Source organism: Taeniopygia guttata, chromosome 8 (genome assembly GCF_048771995.1).
Source record: "Taeniopygia guttata chromosome 8, bTaeGut7.mat, whole genome shotgun sequence".
Lineage (NCBI taxonomy): Eukaryota > Metazoa > Chordata > Aves > Passeriformes > Estrildidae > Taeniopygia > Taeniopygia guttata.
In genome coordinates this window covers 31,754,699-31,779,558 of record NC_133033.1, presented here as the reverse complement: position 1 = coordinate 31,779,558, position 24,860 = coordinate 31,754,699, and the positions used below count along the sequence as shown (strand labels likewise).

General features: G+C 44.7%; 1 protein-coding gene and 1 long non-coding RNA gene across 3 annotated transcripts in view; one reads left to right on the top strand and one right to left on the bottom strand.

Moving 5' to 3' along the window:
• The window catches only part of COP1 (COP1 E3 ubiquitin ligase), a 123,854-nt gene extending 111,319 nt beyond the window's left edge, over positions 1 to 12,535 (bottom strand). The window contains exons 1-5 of one of the 2 annotated variants that reach the window (XM_002191990.7): positions 11,960 to 12,535; positions 5,499 to 5,558; positions 3,940 to 4,037; positions 2,540 to 2,616; positions 64 to 183 (exon numbers count right to left, since the gene is read on the bottom strand). In XM_002191990.7, the coding sequence (XP_002192026.7) occupies positions 64 to 183; positions 2,540 to 2,616; positions 3,940 to 4,037; positions 5,499 to 5,558; positions 11,960 to 12,300 (696 nt within the window). In that variant the 5' untranslated portion in view covers positions 12,301 to 12,535. The remainder of the gene's footprint in view (positions 1 to 63; positions 184 to 2,539; positions 2,617 to 3,939; positions 4,038 to 5,498; positions 5,559 to 11,959) is intronic. The other variant, XM_012575418.5, reaches the window with a different exon arrangement.
• A 191-nt stretch (positions 12,536 to 12,726) lies between these two features.
• On the top strand, positions 12,727 to 18,798 carry LOC116808649 (uncharacterized). The gene is made up of 3 exons (XR_004368542.3): positions 12,727 to 12,842; positions 16,480 to 16,583; positions 18,091 to 18,798. It is a non-coding gene; the product is annotated as an uncharacterized lncRNA (long non-coding RNA).
• The last annotated feature ends 6,062 nt before the right edge of the window (positions 18,799 to 24,860 follow it).

Below are 24,860 nucleotides of genomic sequence, written 5' to 3'. Positions count from 1 at the left end.
AAGGTGTCCAAAGAAAAAACTTCAAAATACACAGTGTTCATTTAAATAAGAGAAACTTCTTACTGCTTCCAACTGCTTCTTCTTTTGCACCAGCAGCTCCAGCATCAGGTTGACATTGGCTAAGTCAAGATTGTCTTGATCAGTTCCCAACAAATCTTGAATTATCTGCCACCTGTGGCCATTCTAAAAAGAGAACAAGAGATGTGGAAGAGATGGTGAGTCCAAGCCATCCAACCATAAACCATCCAACCACAGCTATTAAAAGCAACACAGCAATATTTCATCTCTTCATAAAATTGCAACCCAGTTTTCATGTATCTAGATTCCCAGTTCTGCCATGTGTGCAGGATATGGCTCCTCTGACCTACTGTGGAACTTTTATCTTATTTGGAATATATTTGTGCTTCATGAAAGCGTATTTGCTGCCACTGCTGGGAAAAGATTATTTCACAGCAACAATTTTATCTGATTTGTGCCCCAGCTTCTGAGAGCATGTTTCTTTGGAGAGGAAAAAAACCCTCCACATTTATCCAAGCTTAGATGGATTACATCTGAAATACTGTTATGCACCAATACCTTTTAATTTTTTAAATATCAAGTAATAGGTAAAACCCTCATGCTAAACTGAAATCAAAGAGGATAGTATCAGCTTATTTTTTCTACTGCGACCTCTCACATTACTTTTCCTAAGTGTAAGAGAAATGTGTAAGATGGGAAGAAGATGGAGCTCATCAGGTTAAACTCATTTAAACTGCTTGGAGCTGTGGGGGACTCCTCAAAGGACCAAAATACTACTATACAGCCCATTCTTCCCTGAAGACTCTTTTCTCTTCTTCTTATCAATAAAAAAAGAAAAAACAAGGTATCTTTAAGCACAGGAAAACCTGAATAATAGGTTAATACTAGCACAGCCTTACATCAAAAAGCCTCAGGAACCAACAGGAACAGCTGAAAGGCCTAAGAACATCTAAGAAACAAAGCTGGATTAAAAAATCCTGTCCTAGAAAGGCTATGACACTAAATCAATTTAATTAAATTGGCAAGAACTAGAAATACCATCCAGTCTAAATCAGATCTCAAAACAAGGGCTGTAGCCTTTCTGAATTAAGTACATTAAGAAAAATACAATATGCAACATCCATATAGAATACACACTTTTCATACTGCTCAACGGAACCTATGAAAACTACTCAGGCCAAAAACTCAATTTCAATGTGGAGTAACTGGGGAAAAAAACACATGATTTTTAAGCAAGTGAACAGGATTTGAGACACATTCTAACAGACTAATGCACTAGTTAATAGTGCTACTGCTAAACTACTCAATGTTCAAACATGCTTTAACATGATTTCTTAATGAGACTGTGACTATTGCATTTGCTGCAAAGTGTCTTGGATGACTTCCCTTAACACCAGAAGTAATACAAGGCACATTAAAGAAGGGGCACAGGAGCAACATTACTCTTTTTATAGATGTCTGTAATTTTTATTTGCTGCCAAAAGGTAAAAACACCACTGTTTTGGGCATGAAGTCATGGTAGGTTGTCCAATTATTGATAGTTATCAAAAATAGGTGCACCTACAAGCATAGCTTTCAAAGAGTAAAACCAATTTCCAAGAAGCTACTATACATGCCTTCAGGTCAGTTGTGTGCACTTCAAACCTCATCTGGTTTATGCATATTTTATATTAAACACAGTATATGCATATTTTATAATGAATATAAAAACTGTGAGTAAACCAATGACTCTTTAAAGAACGCTCTTTTCAAACACTGACAGCACCAGCTTCTGCAACACAGCCCTTAATACCATTTTAATATACGCTTTTAAAATCAGGTGCTCCATGATCTTTAATATTATTTTGCCATTTTATTTATGAATTACAAAAGACAAGGATGTCAGACATAGCAGCACAAATATGCAAGTTTTTTAGCTCATGTCATATATTTTTTGATCTTAATGCACAAGAGCATCCACAGGTGCTGTAGAGAGCTCCTGATGAACTGAGGACACAGATCCTCTCTGATTCTGTGACATGAAGCAAGTCCAGAAGATATCCAGGCAGTTTTATGCGGCATCAGAATACCAGAATACCAGACTCCAAATGTATCTTTCTCCCTCTTGTGGTTGGTATCAGCATTCCTCCATTCTCCTGATAGAACAGAGCTTTTCACATGTGATCAGACAAGCCCATGGCACTTCTAATCATTCACTGCTCTTATTGTAGCTGTAATTTCCAACACTCAACGAAAATTATTACCTTTAAACAAGTGTACTTCCATGGGCAGTTTCCCAGGTTATATGCAATACATCAAAGGACACTTGCCTATGCTAACACAGCTTCCCTCTACACACATTGCTGGTGGGAAGAAGAGGAGTTAACAAGGTAGAAAGGATCTACTGCCACTGATATTGGTATTATTTCCTCTTAAAGCAAGTTAAAGCATCAATTCAACACTGCAATCTCTTGTCAGTTAAGTAATGTAATTACAAATGCGGCACAGAATCATTAAATAAAGTAAAAAATTTGGAACATACGGTGCTACTCACTGAATGGTCCAGTTTGAGTCTTTTCTCCTCAGATCTTTGCTTCTGTTTAAGAATTAATTCATTAACTAAAAAAACATAAACAAAATGTTAAAGAGTAGGACTGAAACTTCACCAAACCAGCATGCAAAATTCTACCTCAATTTATTTACTTTAGTTACTAATTCCACAGTAAGATAGTTTTCAGTAATTAACACAGTAGACAATGTCTCCATTTTTTTCCCTTACCACTTTATTCCTTGGTGTTTTTTTGTAACATATATAAAGATTTTTTTAAAAATCATCAATACAAAGCCTACACATTCTCCAGATTGATTCAGTTCCTTTCCTGAACACCCACGGTTCCTTGAGAAAGTTCTTCAACTCCAAGGTAAAAGCATATCACAGAAGACTATGAGGGAGATAAATCAAGTAATGTTCTATTATAGGCCAAAAAACATAAGCATAACTGAATAGAACAACTTTTTCCTTGAATTATCATGTGCATTTCTAAAGATATATTTTTGCTATAATTTAATTTTACGCCAATCTAGAGAATGCAAAGAGAAAGATAACATCAACCCTTTGCACACATATACACAGTTCTTCCCCTTCCAACACATACCTCAAATCGCTGGACACAGAAGTGTGGAAACACTCTTTGGCCCAACATGTACTCCAAGACCTGCCTCAACACCATCTCCAGCACAACATGATTAGGTCTAAATCAGGATGCCCATTTCTGAAGCATTCCTTGGCTACTGTAGTTTTTCAGGCATTTATTATTAAATCAGTATCTCAACACATGAAATCAACATTTGCTCTAATTTGGTATTTCACACTGCAATGTGCTTCCTTTAATCTTTTCTCCACAAAACTAAGTTTTAAACTTTATTTCCACCTAGCAACATGTATTCCCTCTTTAAGAGGCAATTGGGATTGCATATAGGTATATGTATGAATATTTTCTCTCTAATTTACACCTACATCCATCATATGGGCCTCACTACTGCAGCCAAATAGCACAGTCTCTAATGCAGCCTCCACCCTCTCAGTGTCCAAACTTTGTAAACAGGGCATGTTCTTCATTATTAGGCAGACAAGAGTGCAAGAAAATAAAAGTAAAGAGATTCACATCTCTAGCCGTAAGAAAAACAGCTTTGCTTTTCACAGTATGGAAACAGCAGCAAGTTAATCTCACTACTGTCACTAAGTGCACAGAACTGCTGGAGGCAGTGCAGTATTATCAATTTATAGTACTAACCTTTTTTATATAAAAATGACAACCAAGGGACTGATATTTGGATTTTATTTTCAACACTCAGAAGACTGTAATTTACAGGACAAATTTACAAGTGCCTGCCTTCCTTAACAACCAAGATGTTTCTCATGCAAGCAAGCCTAAAGCTCACCTAAGAAGTTGGGATAAAGATGATCTATGTTGTCCACAACATAGTTGCATTTGGGACATCTGTTATTGTCCTCCAGGCTCTGGTGAATACATTTATAGCTGTTCAAAAACAAAAAACAAGAAACAAAACAAGTGAGCCCACATGAAGGAAAAAAACATAAGCACAAGGTAAATAATATCAGCCTTAGACAAGGTGCAGTGTTTGTGTTGCCAGCTAACAGCTGTGCTGCCAAGAACCTACAGTGGAGTCAAAATGTTCCAGTGTTTGAACTCAAAGTGTGCTACAGCAGAAAGCAAAGGTTTCTGGCAAGGATTACAAAATTTAGCCAAGTACTTCACTCTTCTTTCCCTGAGGATTACTGCAATGTGGATACTCCAGCCATAATACCATCTCAAATTCATGCTCCCCACCACTCCACAGGCAGAGGCAGCAAGCAGATTGAATTACTCAGAAGCAACTCTTCTAGACTAGCTGAATACTTAGGAATCAACATTAAAAGCATTTTAGGTAATTGAGTAGAGGAAACACCTTCACCAGCTTCTCATATCTACCCCCATGTCTGCTTTTCTCACTGTCAGTGACTTCAGAGGTGCTCACTCTTAAATTAAGGGACAGAAGAATGATAAGATGCACTTTAGCATCAGGTTTAAACATCTTACTAAGAACCTGCTTGATGTCAGCTCCTGATAGAGACACCAGACCTCCTAAATAAAGGTATTTCAGTGTTTCTCATCTTGGACCTCTAAAAAGTTACAGGTCACAGCAATAGAGTGTTACCACAGAGGGCACAAAATTGGCTGTTATCTTACCTGTTGCAAATCAAAACTCTTCTGAGTAACCTGAATCTGCTGCTTGAGGAAATACTTTATACTACTATAATATTACTTCTTACAAGGTTTATTTCTAATTAGCAAATGCCATAGGAGTATAACAGACAGGACACTATAGGACATCATGGTTCAATATTTATAACCATCCTTAGAGAGAAGAGAAGTAGCAAGTGGTTCCAGAAATGCCCCTAGAGGGTTCTTGCACTTCTCCATGAAACATTTGCTCCTCAGGACAGCCAGAGATAACACACTGAAAAGTGGGGGCAGGCCAATTCAATACAACAGGGAAGCCTGAAGCATATCCTCTCTTACAAGGTTTAAAATAATTGCAATATACAATGTACAAGCCACTTCAAAGTGTGCACAGTCTTGCACAAAGGTAAGGAGGAGCTGCCAACATTGCTCTCAACACGCCTATAGAGGTGATGCCAACAGAGGTAAATTAACTGTTCTGACTCTGGATAGTGGGTGTTACCAGCAGCTTATGAACATTCTGTTTCTTTACAGAGGAAATATGGTGGCACAGCACTATTTGTTAAAGACACTTGAATTTTTTTTCTTTTTAATCTAACAGGTACCCATCTTTTAAAAATTTATTTTGACCTCCTTCTTCAGTGTAGGGACAGAGAACAGAAAAGAAACTCAGAATGAAAGAGTATCACAGCAACACCTATCTGCACATGCTGTAAGGGATGGACATTTTATGCAATACAAGAAACCAAATATTACCAGAAGCTGTGTCCACATTTTGTCATGTAGGCTTCTTCAATCATATCAAAACAGATGGGGCTGAAAACAAAGCAAACAAAAATCAGAACGATGTATTTTTATGTTAAAATATGAAGAAAAGTATTATTAACTTAATGCAACCATCTCATTATGCTTGGGTAATAATCTCCTATATGTAAAATGAAAGGACATACTAGTACAACAGCAACCAAGCAGTATAAAGATCAAAAGGGCAATCCACAGGTCTTTGAACTCCGAATGATACTGCAGTTTGCTACAATTAGAAACCACTTAAGTGTTCACCCTTAAGCTTTTATCACCTGCAGACAACACAAACCAAGCCAGAGAATCTTCAACAAGCAAGGCTGCAGAAGAGTCGTCTAACCATCTGTACTAGGGTTCAAACAAAATGTAAAAAACTGTTTTTTACATGAATAGACAATGTATTTACAAATTATACCAAAATCAGTCTCTCCTTTTTTTTCAGACAATAACTATCTATAATTTTTGAAGAGGCAGAGCAGATCAGAAATAGCAATGGTGTCATGAGAAGAAGGACTAATAAATGGGTGGAGAAGGCGCAAAGGAGGGGGTGTGCCTGCAGGAGAGCAGGATGAAACCAACGGGCAGCAGGTGATACCAAGCCGAAGATGGGAAAGGTAGAATAACTCGTTAGTGACCAGAGCACGGCCAGCCGCCTGCCAGGGATCGCCAAGAACCAAGCGGGGACCTGAAGAGAAGGATGTGCAAAGCAAGCAGTGCTCCACAGGAACCTGAGCACAACAAGAGACAGGAATCCAGTGAGATGGGCAGTGAAAGAAATCTGTCTCCTCTGTCTGTGACATGTTTGAAAGGAAAATGAAACAAATGAAAGAGGAAAGATGCATCCATCGTACTTCCAGTGACTCCTGTGGCTGCTCTCCCTGAAAACTGGTGGGATTTGCTATCACATACATACTCATCTCCAGGTCTTGGCCAGCTATCCAGCAAGATGGCATGGGCAGCAACATCACAATTCTGCATATGACACATGGATCAGCTGTGTAACAAGCTTCAGCTTGTTTTTAATGCCTTACAGAGATCCAAACGCTCTCCAGTCACTCCCTCAATTCCACACCAATCTCAGTTCCGAGAGGCTTTCACCAGCACTTGTTTTCTTCAGAAACAGCCTCCTCCCACCTTCTGCCAACAAGACAGTTCTCACCGAACGAGCTGTTAATAAACTGTTAACAACTTCTGCAAAGCAGGAAATCTTTTTTGCATCTAAAACCCAGGATCAGACTGAAAAAAGCAATGCTTGTCTGAGGATGGAAGGGGAGCATCTCCACTGAAGGCATTTCCCCATTCTGTAATCTATTTTAGAATATACTAACATATACTCTATATATGTACAGTTGTTACCCCACTAGAAAACAAATCTTAACAAAAACAGGAGAGAGGAAACACTTCTTAAATACTTTTTAAGCACGTAGAGATGAAGCTGTGGCCCCTGCTAATGCAAGCCTCTGCTCTGAATCACCATACTGGAAAACACAGCTGTCATGAAAGGTTTGTCCAGCCTAACATACAAGCCAGGCTATCCTAAATATTCCAGCAAATCACCTGTACAAACACAACATAAAGGCTAATTAATCAAACCAGAATGCTACTCTCTGAGCCAACTGAGCCATCTCAAAAGAGGCCTCAAGAATAATTAATATACATCTGTCCCTCCTCCACCCTGACAGACCTTTTTCTACACTTGTCTTGAGTAGCACCAACTTCAGGAGTCCAAGTCACTTTTTTCAAGTTATTTCGTTTCAAGGCACTGTTTAATCAGAATAGATCACAAGCAATCTCAGCCAGCATGGGCTGATTATTAGCAGGAGAATAAGGCATCTCTGAATTCTGTTAACTGGACTTTAAAAGAGGAAGTCAAAGACTTAGGGTTAGATGAGTATCTAAGGGTAGTTTCTCCGCACTGGCACTGGTGATGAACGGTTTAACTTCTTCAGCTTCTTCTGTTCGCTCTGTATAACTGAGGCCAGAGGTGATGCTCCTAATGCCCTGCAGCAATCAACAAGGCTGTAATGCTCTCCTGTCTGCAGGAGAACATCACAAATTAGAGCTAAAATGGGAAGATTACCTCCTAGCATGCCAGTCACACGAGATCACTGTTCCCACACTGCTCCTTCATACCAGTTTGACTGGAGAAGTGACAGAGCCAAAACAGTTGAGAGAAAACAATCAGCCAACAAATAGAGTAATTCAGTACCGGGGACATCATTAAAGGTACTGAAGTTTCCACTAAGAACTGTTTCCCCTGAAATGTTCCCTGATTTACAAATGGAAACAAGATTGATATATTTTAATACACACTGAAGCCAAGATGACTGCAACACGTGAAAGTTACTACACAACAGTTGTTTGAAGTGAATCTAACACCAAGGGAAAGTTAAGAAAGAAGTGGAGTGATGGGGACTTGCATCATATTGCAGTTTGTAATGTACACTGAAACAGGGAAGCAGAAGTATGATGAAATCAAGGCTTCTGTGCATGAAGTTGCTTATTCTCTACTTGTCTTAAGCAGCAGAGTCAGATTAAAAGGATGCAAATAACTTCAGCAAGTCAAAAATGTCACTGATGTCTGGGAAACAAGACATCAGTATCTAATAAACACTATTTTTTAATCCAGCACTGCAAGAGTTTACCATTCTTTCTCTGCAGGGCAGACCTCAAACATTTTAAACATCTACTTTAATCAAGTTCATGGTTCTAAGTTTTACCAGTTGTTTTCCAGGCACCTTTCAAGAGTGCTACACAAACACCCGGCTGAAGTGGTCACTATGATATTTAAACACACTTCAACAGCAAACAAGATTATTTATAGTGCCTGCCTCCTATTCAGCTCATCTCTGGTCTAATCAGAGACCAGGACTTGCTGCAGGCTCTGTCCTTCCTACAAAAGGTGGCCAGGTTAAAGATCACTGCTGTTACTATCTACTCACTATGAAGCTCTAATATAACAACAGGTAGTAAGACTCCTTGAACATGGTATGCAAACAGCTTGCTGTGTTTTTAGTTTGTGACTTCAGGGCAAATTTACAATATTCCTTACTAAAATTGCTTTCCAGACCACAAAAATGGGAACAACTACACTCAGCCCATGCCTGGATTAACAGGTAACCAGCTGAGGAAAGAACTGTTTTTAAAAACCCATGAACCTGCAAGTCCAGGTGGCATACAGCCCTTCTCACAGCTGAGCTGTGGTATTGGGTGCTGATCTCCAGATCAGCATGCAAGAGCCCCTCTTCCATACATGATCTGTGCCACAGCTCAGAAACAAGGACTGGCGTGAAGCAGAACTGAAGAGACAAGTAAGATCCACCTGATCCAGGGAGCCAAGCAGATAGTAACTGGTTTTAAAGAGGTTTAGTCAACCACTAGTCGGGAGGGCTAGTACAAGGCCTGGGAAAACTAAGTAATTACATTGCTGGGGAGCAGAAAATCATCTGATTAGAGAAGTCACTTTGAGACACTCTCCAGGCAAGTGGAAAGACACCCGGCTACAAAAGCAGCACAGAAATACCTTTATATTCTGCAGCCTGCACTAAGAGAAACAAAGTTTTCCCTTTCATAATAAAGTTGTCCACTAAGTCAGACCTATCTGCAGCCCTGACTGGAGTCACACATTTTCAGACAGAAGGTGACATACACCTCAAACAGAACACACTTGCAAACTCCTGAGCTAAACATTTCACAACCCAAACCAACAACACAAGACAACATTTACCCTAGAGCCTCTGCCTCACTTGAGACAGTGCTTTCAGAAGACAGGCAGGGGAGGTCACACATGTTAATATTGCTGAGGGAATTTGCACTTGCACCTTGATGTTCAAAACTTCTTTACTCTTTCCCACCTTCCACCTGGTGCAGGCATAATCTACCACTGAATTTACAGCTGTGGCTAACAGCAACTTACAGCTCATGTTCAGAAAAATTAGCAAGTGCTCTCTGCATCTGGCAGCATCTTGAATTATCCTTACAGAGGCAAAAAGGCATGGGGGAAACTTCTGTTCCTCACACTGAGATATGAAAAGTTTGTTTAAATCAATTATTTAAACTAACACACACCTGCCTTATTGGACATTGCTCAAAACTTCAGAGCTGCCCAGTTTGGTTTATTTCTACATAACTGTATTGCTAAATCAAATTTTAAAAAAGACAGATACCGCTATTTGAAGCTAAAACTACAATAAGTAAGAACAAGCCCTTTAGCCCACAGAAATATAGAGCAGTGAAAAACCCAAGTTAACTATAACCATTGTCTGCTCATAAAGCTTCTGACCTGCACTTCAGTATGTTCAATGTGGCTCTTGTAAACACTAAGAAATGACACTTTGCCCTGAGTGCTACTGGGCTGATTTCTTTCCTCTCACTTGTTCAGTCAGTAGTGCTTCTCAATGAGGAGAAAACAGCTAATTACACGTTCTCCTTGAAGCATGCACAGTACTTACCTGCAGAAAAAAAGCATGAACCTCAGCTTTCTGAACCATCTAAAAATACATCAAGTCTACACATTTGTTAGGGGTGTAATTTCCTTTCCAAACCCCTCATTTCTACAACAGACAACAAAATAGGACATAAGAGCTGACTGGAAAGGGCAGGGAGCCATGCTGGCAGAACTCTACTGCCAGAGTGTAAGAGTAGAGGGAACAGAGGAGAATGGGCACTTGTACCTGTGTTCATACCCCATGACCAGAAAACCTGGGAGCAACCAAGCGCCCACCAAGAGCTCTTAAATCCACCTAACATGGCCTAGAACCAGAGCAGGGCATCAGCTGATGACAGCAGTCCTTTTATCCCCATTCTGCTACTGAGGAAACTACTAACCACAGTAAAAGCAGTAATTTTTGACTATTACTAATTCCTAACAAGAATTACTTACTGTTTTTCCTGCAACTAACTTATTAGCTTCAGGTTTTCACTTCAGTAGCAAAGGTATTTCCTATCTACTCTGCTAAACACTTTACAAGCTGTAAAGTTAAGCCTATAGGGTTTTGAGACAATATCTGTCCTCTGGGAAATGCCTCACATCCAATCCTCACCTGTAAGTCAGAGCTTACATTACAGCTGTCAAAATCATCTTGGAAGCTGTGGCCCACTTATTAACATCTTTTTTTTACTATCTCCTTTCCATGACTGCTACAGCTTGATCTTTTTCCCACTACCTCTTCCCTGTTTGCCTTTCTCAGATGCAAACACCTAACCTTACTTCCTGTTCTCACATTTTAGCACATTCAGCTACAAAAATCAAACCTACTTCTTGTGTTGGGACATTTGAAACCTGCCAGCAACAGGTTCAAATTACCAACAGTTCTCAAACCATGGGCCTCAGTTTGCCAATTACACTGAAAGGTGATTCCTAGTTATGAGCTACAGTTGGATGGCTGGATGCTAGAAAACAACATCAGTAAAATGTTTAGACCATCACAGAAGAAATTCCCTATTAATCTGGTTGTAGGTGCCTGCCTGATGCAAAACTTGTTGCAGTTTCAAACTAGACAACCTTTCCCAGCAACATGGGCAAACCAAGCCAGCTTTGCTGGAGCTATCAACCATTATGAGGGTCCTTGGAGTCCCTTCCAGAGGGGCACTTAATCCTTTGATGAATCCTCTTCCAAAGATGAGAGGGCTCCAGACCACTCGAGGTCACATTGTCCAGGAAAACAAGGCAGTTGCTGTGTTGTCAGAACGTTGTGAGACCTCTGAGATCATCAAGTCCAACCTAGGACCCCACACCACCATGCCAACTAGTGGTGTCAACTAGCTGAGTGCTATGTCCAGTTGTTCTCTGAATAGCTCCAGGGATGGTGACTCCACCACCTCCCTGGGCGGCCCATTTCAATATATAATCAACCCTTCTAGGAAGAAATTCTTGCTAACATCCAACCTAGCACAGCTTAAGGCTGTGTCCACTTGTCCTGTTGCTAGCTATTAGAGAGGAGAATCTGATCCCCACCTGGCTGCAACATCCTGTCACAGAGTTGTAGAAAGTGATAAAGTCCCCCCCCGAGTCACTTCTCCTCCCTAGGCTACCCATCTCCCCTCCCAACTAGTCCAGGTGCTCCAGCCCTCCCCCAGCTCCGCAGCCCTTTTCTGGACCCGCTCTAACAGCTCCACGTCCTTCCTGAACGGAGAGGCCCAGAACTGGACACGGGACTGGAGGTGCGGCCTCACCAGAGCCCAGCACAGAGGGACAATCACTTCCCTACTCCTGCCGGCCACACTATTTCTGATAGAGGCACAAAAGAGGGAAAACCCCCGAGCCACAATCCCCGGCGGGCAGCAGCCGTCCCAGAGCCAGGAGGGGCTGCCGGCTGCTCCCTCCTCCCGCCGCTATTCCACACTCCCCAGGCTTCCCGACGGCATGGCGGCGCCCGGCCTTCCCCCGGTGACATATCGCGACATATCGCGCTCACCACACGAAGTCGTTGCTCTTGTCCTCGTAGGAGTTAATGAGCCCGTTGCAGAGCGGGGTGAGCAGCGGCCTCTTCCTGCCGCCGGCCCCCGGCGCCGCGGAGGAGCCGCCGGGCCGCGCCGGCCCCGCCGCCAGCCGCGCCAGCCCCGCGCCCGACCCCGACACGGCGGCCGCCACCAGCACGGGCCGCGCCGCCGCGCCGCCCGAGGAGGACGAGCCGGGGGCCATGGCCGCCGAGGAGGAGGAGGATGAAGAGGATGAGGAGGAGGAGGAAGAGGAAGAAGAGGAGGCCGGTGTGGCGGCGGGCGGCACGGCGGGGTGCGGCGGGCGGCTGCCCGACATGCCGAGGCCGGGCCGGGCCGGGCGGAGCGGCCTCAGCGCATCCCCGTGCGCGCGGGGGGGGAAAATAAAGTTCCTTCAGAGAAACAAAAAGGGGAGGAAGAAAAAAAAAAGAAGAAAAGAAAAATGAAAAAATTCCACAATTAAAAAAAAAAAATCAAAAAACCAAAACGGCGGCCGCGGCGCGGCGCTTGTTCAAGCTTTATTGACAGGCGGACAGCGCCGCCGCGCGTGCGCGGGGCGGGGCCGCGCCCCTGAGGGGCGGGGCGGGGCGGGACCGGCCGCGCTGCCCTCACCGAGCGGCGGAGCCGGGGCCGATGGGGCTGGGGCTTGTGGGGCGTGTGGGGCGTGTGGGGCGTGTGGGGCGTGTGGGGCTTGTGGGGCTGATGGGGCTGGTGGGGCTGGTGGGGCTGGTGGGGCTTGTGGGGCTTGTGGGGCTTGTGGGGTTTTCCTCCCGCAGTTGCGGGCTCGGAGTGTGGGTCAGGAGCTTCCAGCTGCGCCTGAAGTTGCTCCCCCTGACACCACATCTAGTGCACAATCCTGAGGTACAAGCCTGTTGAGGAGCGGCTGGGGGGGCTCAGCTTGGAGGAAAGGAGGTTGAGGGGAACCTTCTCGCTCCCTGTGACTGCCTGACAAGAGGTTGTGGCCAGGTGCGGGTGGGAATCTACTCCTAGGCAAGCAGCGATAGGTTGGAAATAGTCTAAGCTGTGCCGAGGGAGGTTCAGGCTGGACATGGTGAGGAATTCTTTCACACTAAATGGTGATTATTCATTGGAATGGGCTGCCCGGGGAGACGGTGGAGTCAGTGCCCTTGGAGGTGTTTAAGGAAAGACTGCACATGGTGCCATGGTGTGGTTGACAAGCTGGTGTTGGCTGATAGCTTGGGCTCGATGACCTCACGGGTCTTTTCCAGCCTGAGTCTGTGATTCTGTGATGTCCCTGCATGAGGTGAAGGCAGCCAGGCCTCAGAGGGAAATGTGCCAGGCTGTCACTCAGAGACCCTCCCTGGGCCCTCAGCACCACAAAGAGATCCTGTGAAGGGCAGGGCTGATCTGTCTCTCACAGGATGTTCTTCACCTTAGCTACGTACCCCAAAGGGCAGCTCTAAGCATGCTGAGCTTTATCCCATGCCATCCAGCCCCACACAAAGAAATGGATCCATGGACCAAGGCCAATTGTGTGAGGTTCAACAGGTGCCCAGTCTGCACTTGGGCGACAAGAATCCCAGGCAGTGTAACAGACTGGAGGAGGAGTGGCCAAGTGGAGGAGGACCTGAGGGTGCTCAGCACAACCTCACCTCAACTGCTATGTCCAGTTCTGGGCCTCTCACTTCAAGAAAGACTTTGAGGGTCTGGAGTGGCTCCAGAGAAGGGCAGCAGGGCTGGGAAAGGGGCTGGAGAGCAAGTCCTCTGAGGAGCATCTCTGGAGGCTCATGCTGAAGAAAAGGAGGCTCCGAGGGGACTTTATTAAACTCCCAAACAGGAGGGTGTAGCCAGGTGGGGATCAAGCTCTGCTGTCAGGTAACAAGTGACAGGAGAAGAGGAAAATGGCCTCAACCTGGTCAGAGGAGGTTCAGGTTGAACATCAGGAAGAATTTCTTAATGAAAGAGGTTTTTAAGCATTAGAACAGGGAGGTAGTGAAGTTCCCATCTCTGGAGCTGTTCATAAAATGATTGGATATGGCACTCAGTGCTCTAGTCTGGGTGACAAGGTGGTGATCAGTCACAGATTGGACTAGATGTTTCTGTGATTCTGTGACAGATGTCTGGTGATGAGTGAACAGCTTTTCCCAGGTTTGAGGCAGCTTTCTTCTGCCTGGGTGGGTGGGAATCCCAATGGTGAGGACCACAGCCTGTTGGGTTCCTGTTTCCCAACAGCAGGCCTGAGTTTTATACACCAAGGGCAGACCAGTTTCTGCACAAGTTAATTAGTAAAGTGTTGATAAAGGATGCCCCAAAGATGTTTTGGGTGTTATGAGAAATGTTGTCCCCACATCCAGCCTTTTGCAAGCCAAACTGAAAAGTTCATGAAACACAGCACTTGTCAACTCCTTGGCTCAGCCAGAAGTCCTGTGGGGAGATAGCTGCTGTTCCCTTTAATTTCTCTTTCAACAGCCTTTGGAAACATATTGCCTCCTTTGCATTGAGCAACTGTATTGTCCACAGTCAGCTTTACTTGTCTGGAGTGGAGGAGGCAGCTGGTGAAACACTAGGGCATTCCCTGAGGAGGGTAATCCTAAACCCAGGTATGGGAAAACGCCCAAAAAGATCAGCTGCAGCACTCCTCCCAGCAGGGACAGCAGAGTGAGCCGTAAAACCAGTATGGGAGCTGGTAAAACTGGTCTGAGAGAGAGAAAAAGGTGCTTCAGGTAGGCAGTATTGGTCAGGAGACCTCCCAGGCTGGCAGGGATGCAGGATGACAAATGTCCCAAAGGCAGAAAGGCAAAACACAGCTCTGGATTTACCCTGCAGATGCAGATGGAGGGGTAGAGCTGCGGAGTGCTCCTCCTGACCTCCCCTCTCAGAGGTGCTGGAATACCATTGGGTATTTCCCTCTGTATGTTTACCCCTGATGTTGGGAAAAATCACCAAGGCAGTCAGCAAAACCCAAAATGTCTCTGAGGATTTCAATTCAAGCCCGGAAATTCAAAGTTAGAGTCCCTGAGAGGTACAGGTCAGCAGTCTCACCTTTACAAGGCGACATCTGCTATTAGAGTCACTCCTATGATTTAACTCTTTGTTGCTGTTATTAAAAACATTTTTTAATATAGCTTTGGGGGCTCTTTTTGGTATTTTCTTTTGGGTTTGTGGTTTTTTTAAAGCCATTGGGTTCCCCTGCTTTCTGTAAATAGCTTTCTGACTTGCAGATCTCAAGACTAGCTCCATAAAGTCATTGAAGTGTAGTGATTCCCTTTGTTTTCAGTGGAAGCAAAAGAGAATTGCTGTTATTTAGACCTTTCTTTCAGCCTGGCTGTTAGTGTCTGTGTGTGCATCTTATTTTCTATTGCTAAGAGAAAGGGAAGTCTCATTTCCTTCTCTTCCAGAAGGATCAAAAACTTTATAGATGAGTGCCTACAATGGACTTTCAGAAGTAGTAAGCAGTAGTATTGGCAATAGCACAATCCCATGCTTCACACTGAAATACTGACTGATCCTTGAAAAGTCTTGCTGATGCCATTACTGACTGCTCCAGAGAGAAAAAGATGACACAGGCAAAAGCTGTTAGAGATCAAATATGTGAGCACTTATGCCTATACATAACTGGCCTTCACAACATCCCCTACACCCACAGCCCTGGCAATGAGTGTGACTCCCAGCACTTCAATACCTAGGGAAGATCTCCCTGGTTCCTGAGCTTTAGGATACCATTATGAACTCTTGGAGACCCTCTGAGTGAATACCTTCTTTTCACTGCCCAGGTGCATTGGGAGCAGCCTTTGGCTCTGGAGACACTTCTTTCCTGGGGTTACCTTGCATTACCACTTCCACAATCCATGTATGCAGCTGAAGGGAAGGTTAGGTGCTGCTTACTGGAGATACCTATGTGTTGTGTCAGGAAAAAGGACATGGAAAAAAGACTTTCCAGCTCCAGTGCACTGCGGCTGGAACAGTGATTTGTCAGTTATCTTCTAGTTCCTGTTAGCACAAGATGAGCTCTAAGAATTGGTTTGATTTAGTCCAGGTATTAACAACACTGTGATTACTGTCAGTGGCGAGGGTACAAGAGTGAAAGAGGATAGATCAGCTGAGAGGTTTCTGTGTCTCCTCCAGCCAGCAGTGTGCCTTTGCACTGCTTGCAGGCCAGAACCCTGCACTGGAGCACAACTCATGATGGGCTCAGGACAGAGGGGAAAGTCCTGGTGTGGGGACACCTGCGCCCTCATGTAGCACACACACAGTCATAGGTCCTGCTTCAGAGGATTGCCTCTATTTCCTCACTTAGTCTTAGTGGAGATATGTCTGCCTACTTTCAGAGTTGTGTGGATCAAGTACAGAAAGCAAACATCACCTATTCCCGACTGGCCTGAAACTTAGGCTGCAAACAAATCTGTTTCTTTGGGATAAGCTGTCTCCAGCTGTACTCCTTAGTGGTTATTTTACACAAAGAAACTGGTATTTCTGACAGATGTACATTTTGTAAGACTGACTGGAGGAATCTGCTCTAACTTATCTGTGTTTTTAGCCTCTAAAGCCAGTCGCTGACAACATCCCAGCAAAGTATCAGTTCTCATCCTGTACAAAGAGAGAAGACACACTACCCATGGCATTAAAGGAAGGAGAATCCAAGTACTGTCTATAGATGAATGAACTTTAGTAGCAGTGTAAGGTTCTGCTCTTTTGGGTACATAAACCCTACTTAACACTCGAGTCTGTGCCATTTGCAGCTGCAGCTCCATTTACTTGTGCAACAAGCAGCTGCAGCCATGGAGTCCAGTGGCAGCACAGCCACGGAATCATTAAGGATACTCTGCATAGGTCATCTTGCAGGGAGACTGAGACTTCTTCCGCACAGTGATCCATGGGCTGCGTGTCTGAGGGAAGTGACAGTCACCTCCCAGGCTCCAGGCTCTGGGTTGTTGATGACTCATTAGGAAAATTGCTTCTACTTCCGTTTCTGAGCCTGCTGCTGCCACCTGATTTCTACTGGGTCCGTTAGTCCATTCAGGAGCTCAGCAAACCCTGCTAAGAACTGCCACCCTGGCTTGGGAATTGCTGCTCCTGAGGTTATTAGGGAACTTTATTAATAATCATTGCATTAACCTCTCAGCTAGTCAGTGATAGAAATGCCATTTCTTCCATTTTATAGCTGAGAAAAATGAAGCGTAGACAGATTCATCACCTGGTTACAGAGTCAATGGGAATTCTTAATGCTTCATAAATCTGAAAATTAGGCTGTCAGCAACTTCTGGAGTGAACCTGCAGCAAAGCCATTCAGGAGACCTAGTTCCTACCCATCGGGTGCCTCCTTCCCCAGTTTACTGGGAGAAACCAGGACGCGTTTCTGAATTTCAATTCCTGCAGTCAGGCACAGAGACGTGGGGATCTGGAGGGGATGGAGGAACACAGCTCAGTGCTCCCTGCCCACGGCAGACATCTCCTCCACAGAGAAGATCCTTGAGGAGGGGGCATGTTGCACTTAGTGACATGCTTTGATACAGGGATAGGAACTAATTGGTCATATAGAAACTCAGGTGTGTGTCTGGTCACCACCTGAAACTTGACTCTGAAAGATTATTTTGTTGTTAAAACATACAATTTAGGTTAACTCAGGCTGCCTGGGATATGAGAAGAGCAGGAACTGTGGGGGACTGAGCTGGTTGGTTGTTTTTTAAATTTCTTTTCTGGTTTAATAGTGCAAAAGCAAGTAGTGCTAGGAGGGAGGATGCTTAGAGACATCTGCTCTATTTAAGATTATACCAAGTTGTTAAAATAAAGATTTTTTTTTCAATGCTTTATAACAACACCTTTGCTACTTGCAAGATGAAATTTGATGCCTCAGCCTTAGGCTAGCTCCAAGTTGATATAGGGATTTTAACCAAAAATTGTTTAATCCCTTTCAGAAACCAAAAATCAGCAAAAATAAAATATTTAAATTTCTTTCTGTGTTTAAAAAGGTCAGCTCTTTTAAAATAAAAAAAAAAAAGCAAGAGGTATATGGTAGAAGTGTCATCTTTTTACTGCAATCAATTACATCATTCTAGTCTTCTGAGGAGAAATTTTCACTTGATTGAACTACAATGAGTTTAAAATAATTTGGTGATTTTCCTGTAATACTGAAATACTGTCTTCAAAGTTTCTAGGCTCTACAGAGACCTGAAGAGAAATGTCCATGGAACTGCTGTTTTAATGTGGGTGCACTGAAGCAAAGCTACAGAGGAGCCTGGCCTACAGCAGCAGAAATATCTGATACACTGCTCCAAATTATGGAATTCCCTTTACACAGGAAAAATGATGATATCATCTTATTATGAGACACCACACTGTAATGGATGTGTCTGGGAGTAGAGTGAAGGTTCCCTCATGTCACGTTCTTTTGCTCCAAGGGTGTTTGACCTCGTATTAGGAGATGGTTTTCTAGGCAAATATTAACTAAACCCTCTGCTCAGTATAAGCATGGATAGAGATGGTTTCTCACACACACAGGCTTGACCCAGACTCGATTTTTGCAACCCCATGTCTGTCTTGGGATGCTGAAGCTCTGCCAAGCTCTCTGGTTCTCATGCAGTGCAGCAGCAAGGCTCACCTGTTCCCTACCTGCTCCCCCAAACCTGACCAAACTCAGCCCTCTTGTCACTCCCACTCAGCTAATACAGCATGTCTAAATACAACCACAACCTAATTATCTTCTTGTCTAACTGTAATAATCATTTTCATACAGATGATTTAGTATCTATCTCTGTCTAGGTTGATTTCTCTCCCACAAAATATGATGGCATTGACATAGTTATGTACCCTTACGGTACGAAACAAGTCTATTTAGTGGATTGCATTTGATTCTTTGAACATGAGCATGGGCTGCTATCTCTGAAAGCTCCCTCCTTTATTATTATAGAAAGCAAAATTCATAGAACCACAGAATGGTTTGTGTTGGAAGAGACTTTAATGATCACCCAGACCCCCTTTCCATGGGCAGGGACACCTTTCACTAGACCAGGTTGCTCCCAGCTCCATCCAGCCTTGAACACTCCCAGGCTTGGGGCAACCACGGCTTCTCTTTTCCAGCAGAGAAATACAGGAGAGGCAGCATCATGCCAGGTGTCAGGACCTTGTGGGGACAAGTTTGCTTGCCTTGAGCAGCCTCATCTGGGATCTCTATGCACACATCCTCTGGCAGCTGGCCCAGGCACTGTATTTAAGGTAATACCAGGACTTCTCTCTTCCTTAGGCTGTAGGGTGATGATGCCTAACCCTCTCAATGGGTGGGACCTGGTGCCTCTGCTGTTGGTAGCTGGTTTCCAGTCCTGCCTCATCTGCTGCTGCTTCTGGGTCGGCCTAGGACCTGATTCTTCTGCTGTGTCTGAGAGCCGGTGGACCCTGTGACCAGAATCCAGCCCTCCCTGCTGTGCTCAGGCTGGACCCTTTTTGATGAGTGCCGTGCTGTGCTGGGGTTACCCCGGGCTCCTGGCTTGTCCCCTGCATGGGGCAGCCCTCAGCTCCTTGGCTGCTTCCCCTGCCTGCTGTCTCTTTGCTAGGCTGGGTGGATGGCAGGTGACAAGGGTTGGTGTTGCAAGAACCAAAAGAGTCAGCTGTTGGTTTGTAGTAAGCTGTAGATGGCTGGTAGAAAGTCATAGAATTTTAGAATTGTTTAGGCTGAAGGGGACCTTAAAGATTATCTAGTTCTAACCCCCTGCCATAGGCAGGGACAACTGTCATTAGACCAGGCTCCTCCAAGCCTCATCCAGCCTGGCCTTGAACGCTTCCAGGGATGGGGCAACCACAGCTTTTCTGGGCAACCTGTTCTAGTGTGTCACCATCCTCATAGGGAAGAATTTCTTCCTAATAGCCCATTAAATGTGCCCTTTGTCAGCGTGAAGCCATTCCGCCTGCCACTCCAGGCTCTTTTCCAAAGTTTCTCTTCAGTTCTCCTGGAGCCCCTTTAGACCCTAGGGTCTTTCTGGGGTCTTATTCAGACTGAACACTCCCAGTTCTCCCAGCCTGTCTTCATAGGAGTTTATTTTCCTTTGTTTTTCTGCTTCTTTTTAAAACTAGTCCATAAAAAACTTTCTGTGGCCTTGTTACGCCCTTTGAGCTGCTGTAGCATCCCTGCATTGCCTCGGCTGGCTTCTGCCACCCCTGTTCCCCCCAGCCCTGTGTAAGACAGGGCAGAATTTAGGCTGTCATAGCCAAGCAGAAGCTGCTCTCAGCCCAGGAGCTGAGGGTGCCTTCGTGGCAGCAGCACTCTTGCATGCTGCTTTAGCATCGGGGCGATAAGCTGGAGTAGCAAAGACAAGGTTGTGAGAGCTGCTTCTTCTCACTACCAGCGCTTGCCATCAGAGGGCAAGCTCAGCCCAGGTGAAGATGCTCCGTGCCCGGCTATAGCAGCCTGCTGCTTCCCAGACTCGTCTCTGCGAGGTAATGACAAAAGCAAGAGGCCATTTACCGTCCTTCTCACAGAGGACAGATGCAGCTTCCATCTCTGCCTGCTGCCGGGAAGGGCTCTGCTCCCCGGTTCCCTCGAGAGCAAATCTTGCTTTGCAGGAGCATCCCAGCCAGCAGCGGGAGGCAAGGATAGTGCTGTGAGTTTCAAGCCAGAACAACGTGTTACTGTGAGTCTCATTAAAGAAAGATGCAGGACACACTTTTTATGGAGCAAAAAAAAAAAGAAGATCCCGGTTTATTCACACATCTCTTCATAGAGAGTTTTAAAAGAACATCCCATATCTGTCCCCAGTTGATCAGTAACAAGTGTTACCCTGTATTGGTCGGTCACTCAATCCCCCTGTGTGTATGTGCAGAGAGAGTTGTTTGGGACATACTGTTTTCATTTTCCCACCTAACGACGTAAAAACAGTTTATACAGGTGGCTAGTGTTTTTCACAGTCCTGGAGTTCTTTCTCAGGGAAAGCAGGCTGTTTTCCACAGTCCTAGAGTTTTTCTTAAGGAAAACAAGTTGTTTTTCACTGCTGCAGGACTCTCTTCTCACAAAGAGCTGTCAGCTTTCTCACAGCTCTGTCGGCTCAAGTCAGGGTTCAGTTTGTAAGGCCTCTGGCCTGCTGTTTCACCATCACACAGTGTAACACAGAAGGGATTCCCAGAAACCAGCAGGTCTGGGCTTTAACATCCCAAATAGAGTTTAACCTTCCTGCTCCAGCAGAATTTGTATTTATGGGTGAATACAGACTTTGAGCAGCACTCAAAAAACTGTACCAGTTGGTGCTTGCTTTCTGTCCAGCTTCTTGCTGCTCTCCAGAGCTACTGGTGATTATGTCTCTACAGCCCCACAAAACCAGTGGCATTAAAGTAACCTCTAAGGGAGTGTAGCCCCTCAGGTGCATCCTAGAGGAGCGAAGTGTTCTATCCTGCTGCAGCTCTGACCTCTCCCAGGAGCCCCAACTGCTGGCATGTGGGCCCGGCTGCCAGCCCAAACCCCTCCGTGCTTCCCAAGGCATTTGGGGAGGATTTAAATCTTGCCAGCTTTCCCCTTTGCCTCTTCCAATGAATCTCAGTCTTAATCCTCACACACCCCACACCCCCCCCTCCCCTGCCCCATAGCCAGAGACTTCCTTTAAAAAGCTGGAGGGGTTTTCAGAGGGGAATAATGAACCAGACGATTTCCCGGTGTCTCTCTTTGTTTTTACAGCCCTGGGTCTCCCCTGAGGACAGAGAGTCCTTTGTACTGCATGGGGTCTCCTTACAAAAAGGGGCTTGTGAGCAGAGCATCCTCCCATTGGGTACCACACCACATGGATTTTTTTCCCACCTGTCCTCCTAGGCATAGCCAGTGTCAAATCCCTTTCTGGGTGTGAGGGACAGAGCCAAAAGCTTTAACCTTGGAGATGCATGGTGGATGTATACCAAATTGCTCAATGCCATCCTGCTGCCCACCCTCAGTCTAGCTGGAAGGTAAAAAAAGGGTTCACCTGGTTGTCGTCATCTCCCCTGCCCAGCTGATATTTGGAGTGAAGCCACATTCCAGTTTAAAGACAGCTGATAATTGAATAAACTCTGCATCTTGAGTGAATTTAAAACCGAGACAGGAGCTCTCCCCATCAGAAGTCAATACATCTCCTCTTGCAGGGATTTTTGTCCTGAGTTAATGCTGCGGCTGCCACTTCCAGGGGATGAGTGCATGCTTGGGAGCAGTCAATTTTTGCCTGCCTTAAGACTTTAAATTTAGGTCTCTGTGCATAAAGGAGATTTCTATTTCCTGCTAAAGGTAAAATCTAGGGCTACAACCTCAAATGCCCTTAAAACTATTAAGCTTTAAGCAACTTACTGATGATGTGGTGTTGTCCAGAATCCTTGTCCAGGTAACAAGGAAAGAAAGGCAGAGGGTTGCAAATACAGCTCAGGTGCCTTATTATGTTTAGATCATGGTGTGAATGGAGGAAACCAATGTGATGTAGCTAATTGACATCATGCTAATTAAATACTGGATACTCTGCATGTACCCTTGCAATAAATCACTCCTAGTTTCAGGTGGGAAATTCTCTCATTGCCAATATGCAGATACACTCTGGACCTGGAGAAAGCTGTTTCCTGAAAAGTTGAGGCTGGTGATTTATTGAGCTCTGTAAAATATATTTTCTTTGGTCCTTCTTTGTGTTCACTGTTCAATGATATTCAGACAAATGCCTTTGAGCCTGGGAACCAGCAGCTTTTTGGCACATGTTCCTTTTGCAAATAGGGGCATTCACACCAGAAATGCAGTTCTACGATTTCATAGTCACGTGGTGGGTAGGCAGGGATGTGCCATGCAATCTGTGCCCCATCAGAAATACCTGGCACTGCTTCTGTTTCAAACTTCACTAAGCAAAATAATTGCATGGAGCTGTTTACTGTCAATCTGCTGCCTGCGTGTTATTAATAGGAGAGATGGAGTGAATAATTAAGACTAATAATTAGAGAAAGTTGTCATATGTTCATGAATAATTGGAAGAGAGGCAGTGTTCAACAATTAACTTATTGGCAAAAAAATGATTTATTCCGTTTTGGAAATGTGTTCTCTATTATGCCAATACATAAGCACCCACACACTGGGCCAATGTTCCAACTTCAGCTTCCCCCAGCCCTGTTTTTGGCACTCAAGATGGTGTGATGTGATTTCCAGAGACGCTGGGGACCCCCTGCCCCACTGAACTTCCCTACCAGGCAAGTTGTATGTCTTTAGGAAAGCAGGGACACATTCCTAAAGTCCAAATCATGGTCTGAGGATCACAGAATGGTTTAGGTTGGAAGGACCTTAAAGATCATATAGTTCCAAACCCTTGCCATAGGCAGGGACACCTTAGACTGGATTGCTCCAAGCCCCATCCAGCCTGGCCTCGAACACTTCCATGGATAGGGCATTGAATTCATGGCTTCTCTTGGCAACCTGTGTCAGGGCCTCATCACCCTCATAGTTAATAATTTCTTCCAATATCCAGTCAAACCTGCCCTCTGTCAGTTGGAAGCCATTCCCCCTTGTCAAATTATGACATGGTCTGGTAAAAGTCCCCATTTTCTTTTAAGTCTCCTTTAGATATTGAAAAGCTGCAACAAGGTCTCCCTGGAGTTTGTCAGGCCGAGCAACCCCCAGTTCTCTCAGCCTTTCCTCAAAGGGGAGGCTGTGAGTGCACATCACCCTCTGCTTTTCCCAAGTCCTTCTCTGTGAGGCTGCTCTCAATCTGACTTTGGGTCCTTCTGTTGGATGCTGACAATCAGCTTGTGAAGATGGATGAATCTTGGTTTTCAGTGGCCTCACAAAACTGGAAACTTACTGTGTGAGTGTGGAAAAACTAGCCAGCATAGGAAGACCAGGGAGCTGGGGCAGTTTACCAAGAGCAGAGAAGACTGAGGAGAGGGTGTAGAAACAGGCTCCAAATATATCGAAAACCACCCCAAAAGGAAAAAACTGTCTCTTGAGAAAAAGGAGAAAAGCGATTTGTTTAAACTGCAGCAAAAGAACTATGAAAAATGGAGAAAACTGCTTTTTGCCAGTAAAATTAGTGAAGCACAAGGAGATATTGTGGGAGGTCCCTGTTCCTGGCAGAAGGATCCTCTATGGGAAAGGCCAAATAAGGCTTGCCCTGTGAGCTGGGGTGCCCTGCCATTTCCTCTCCCACTGCTGCTGGCTGTGAAGGTGCAGCCTTCCTCATGCAGCAGCTGTGGGGGATAATGTGTGGCAGTGGACCTTGGAGAATGGGATGTTCAGACAGTGGGAGAGATCTGCAGGGGTGTAGGTGGGCACCAAGATGTAGGATTCATTTTATCTAGCTTCAGCCATCCAAAAGCTAGTTATGGCAGCAAGAGCTATTGTCCAGTATCTCTCAACAACAAAAGGACTGAATGAGCAGCTATGTGAGAGTTATCCCTCCCATCTGTGTCAGTTGTCCCAAATACCTGAGTTAAATCAACTCCTGGATTGAACCATGGCTTGTCTTTTCACTCACCAGAGAGGGAGCCTGGATGATTTTCTGGATTTACACAACAAAGCAAACCAACGAATCTTACAGATATGTGCAGTGTGTTCAACTTAAGCATCACAGGGATTCTCCATCAAACCACTCAGGTGAGGTCAAGGGCTCTGCTGAACCTGTAAAAGCCTTCTCTAGGCTATATCAGGCTGACTGATGTCAATACACCAACCCTATGCACCATTCCTTCTCCTCAACCACCCTCTGCCCACCAAAGCTTTTTTGTTGAGTCTGGCTCCCACCAAGCCTGAGGCTTGCTGAAAAAGATCATCCCACAAAAGTTCAAATGTTTAAATCCATTTGCTTCCAGACAGGAACCGTACATGGGGTGCTCACTATCCCAAAAGCTGTAGAGCCAACTAATTTTGTGGTGGGAAAGCCTGCCAGCATGTTGAAGGCTGAGGGAATTCTGTGGAACATGTTCAGAAAGCAAATGATTGATTCATCA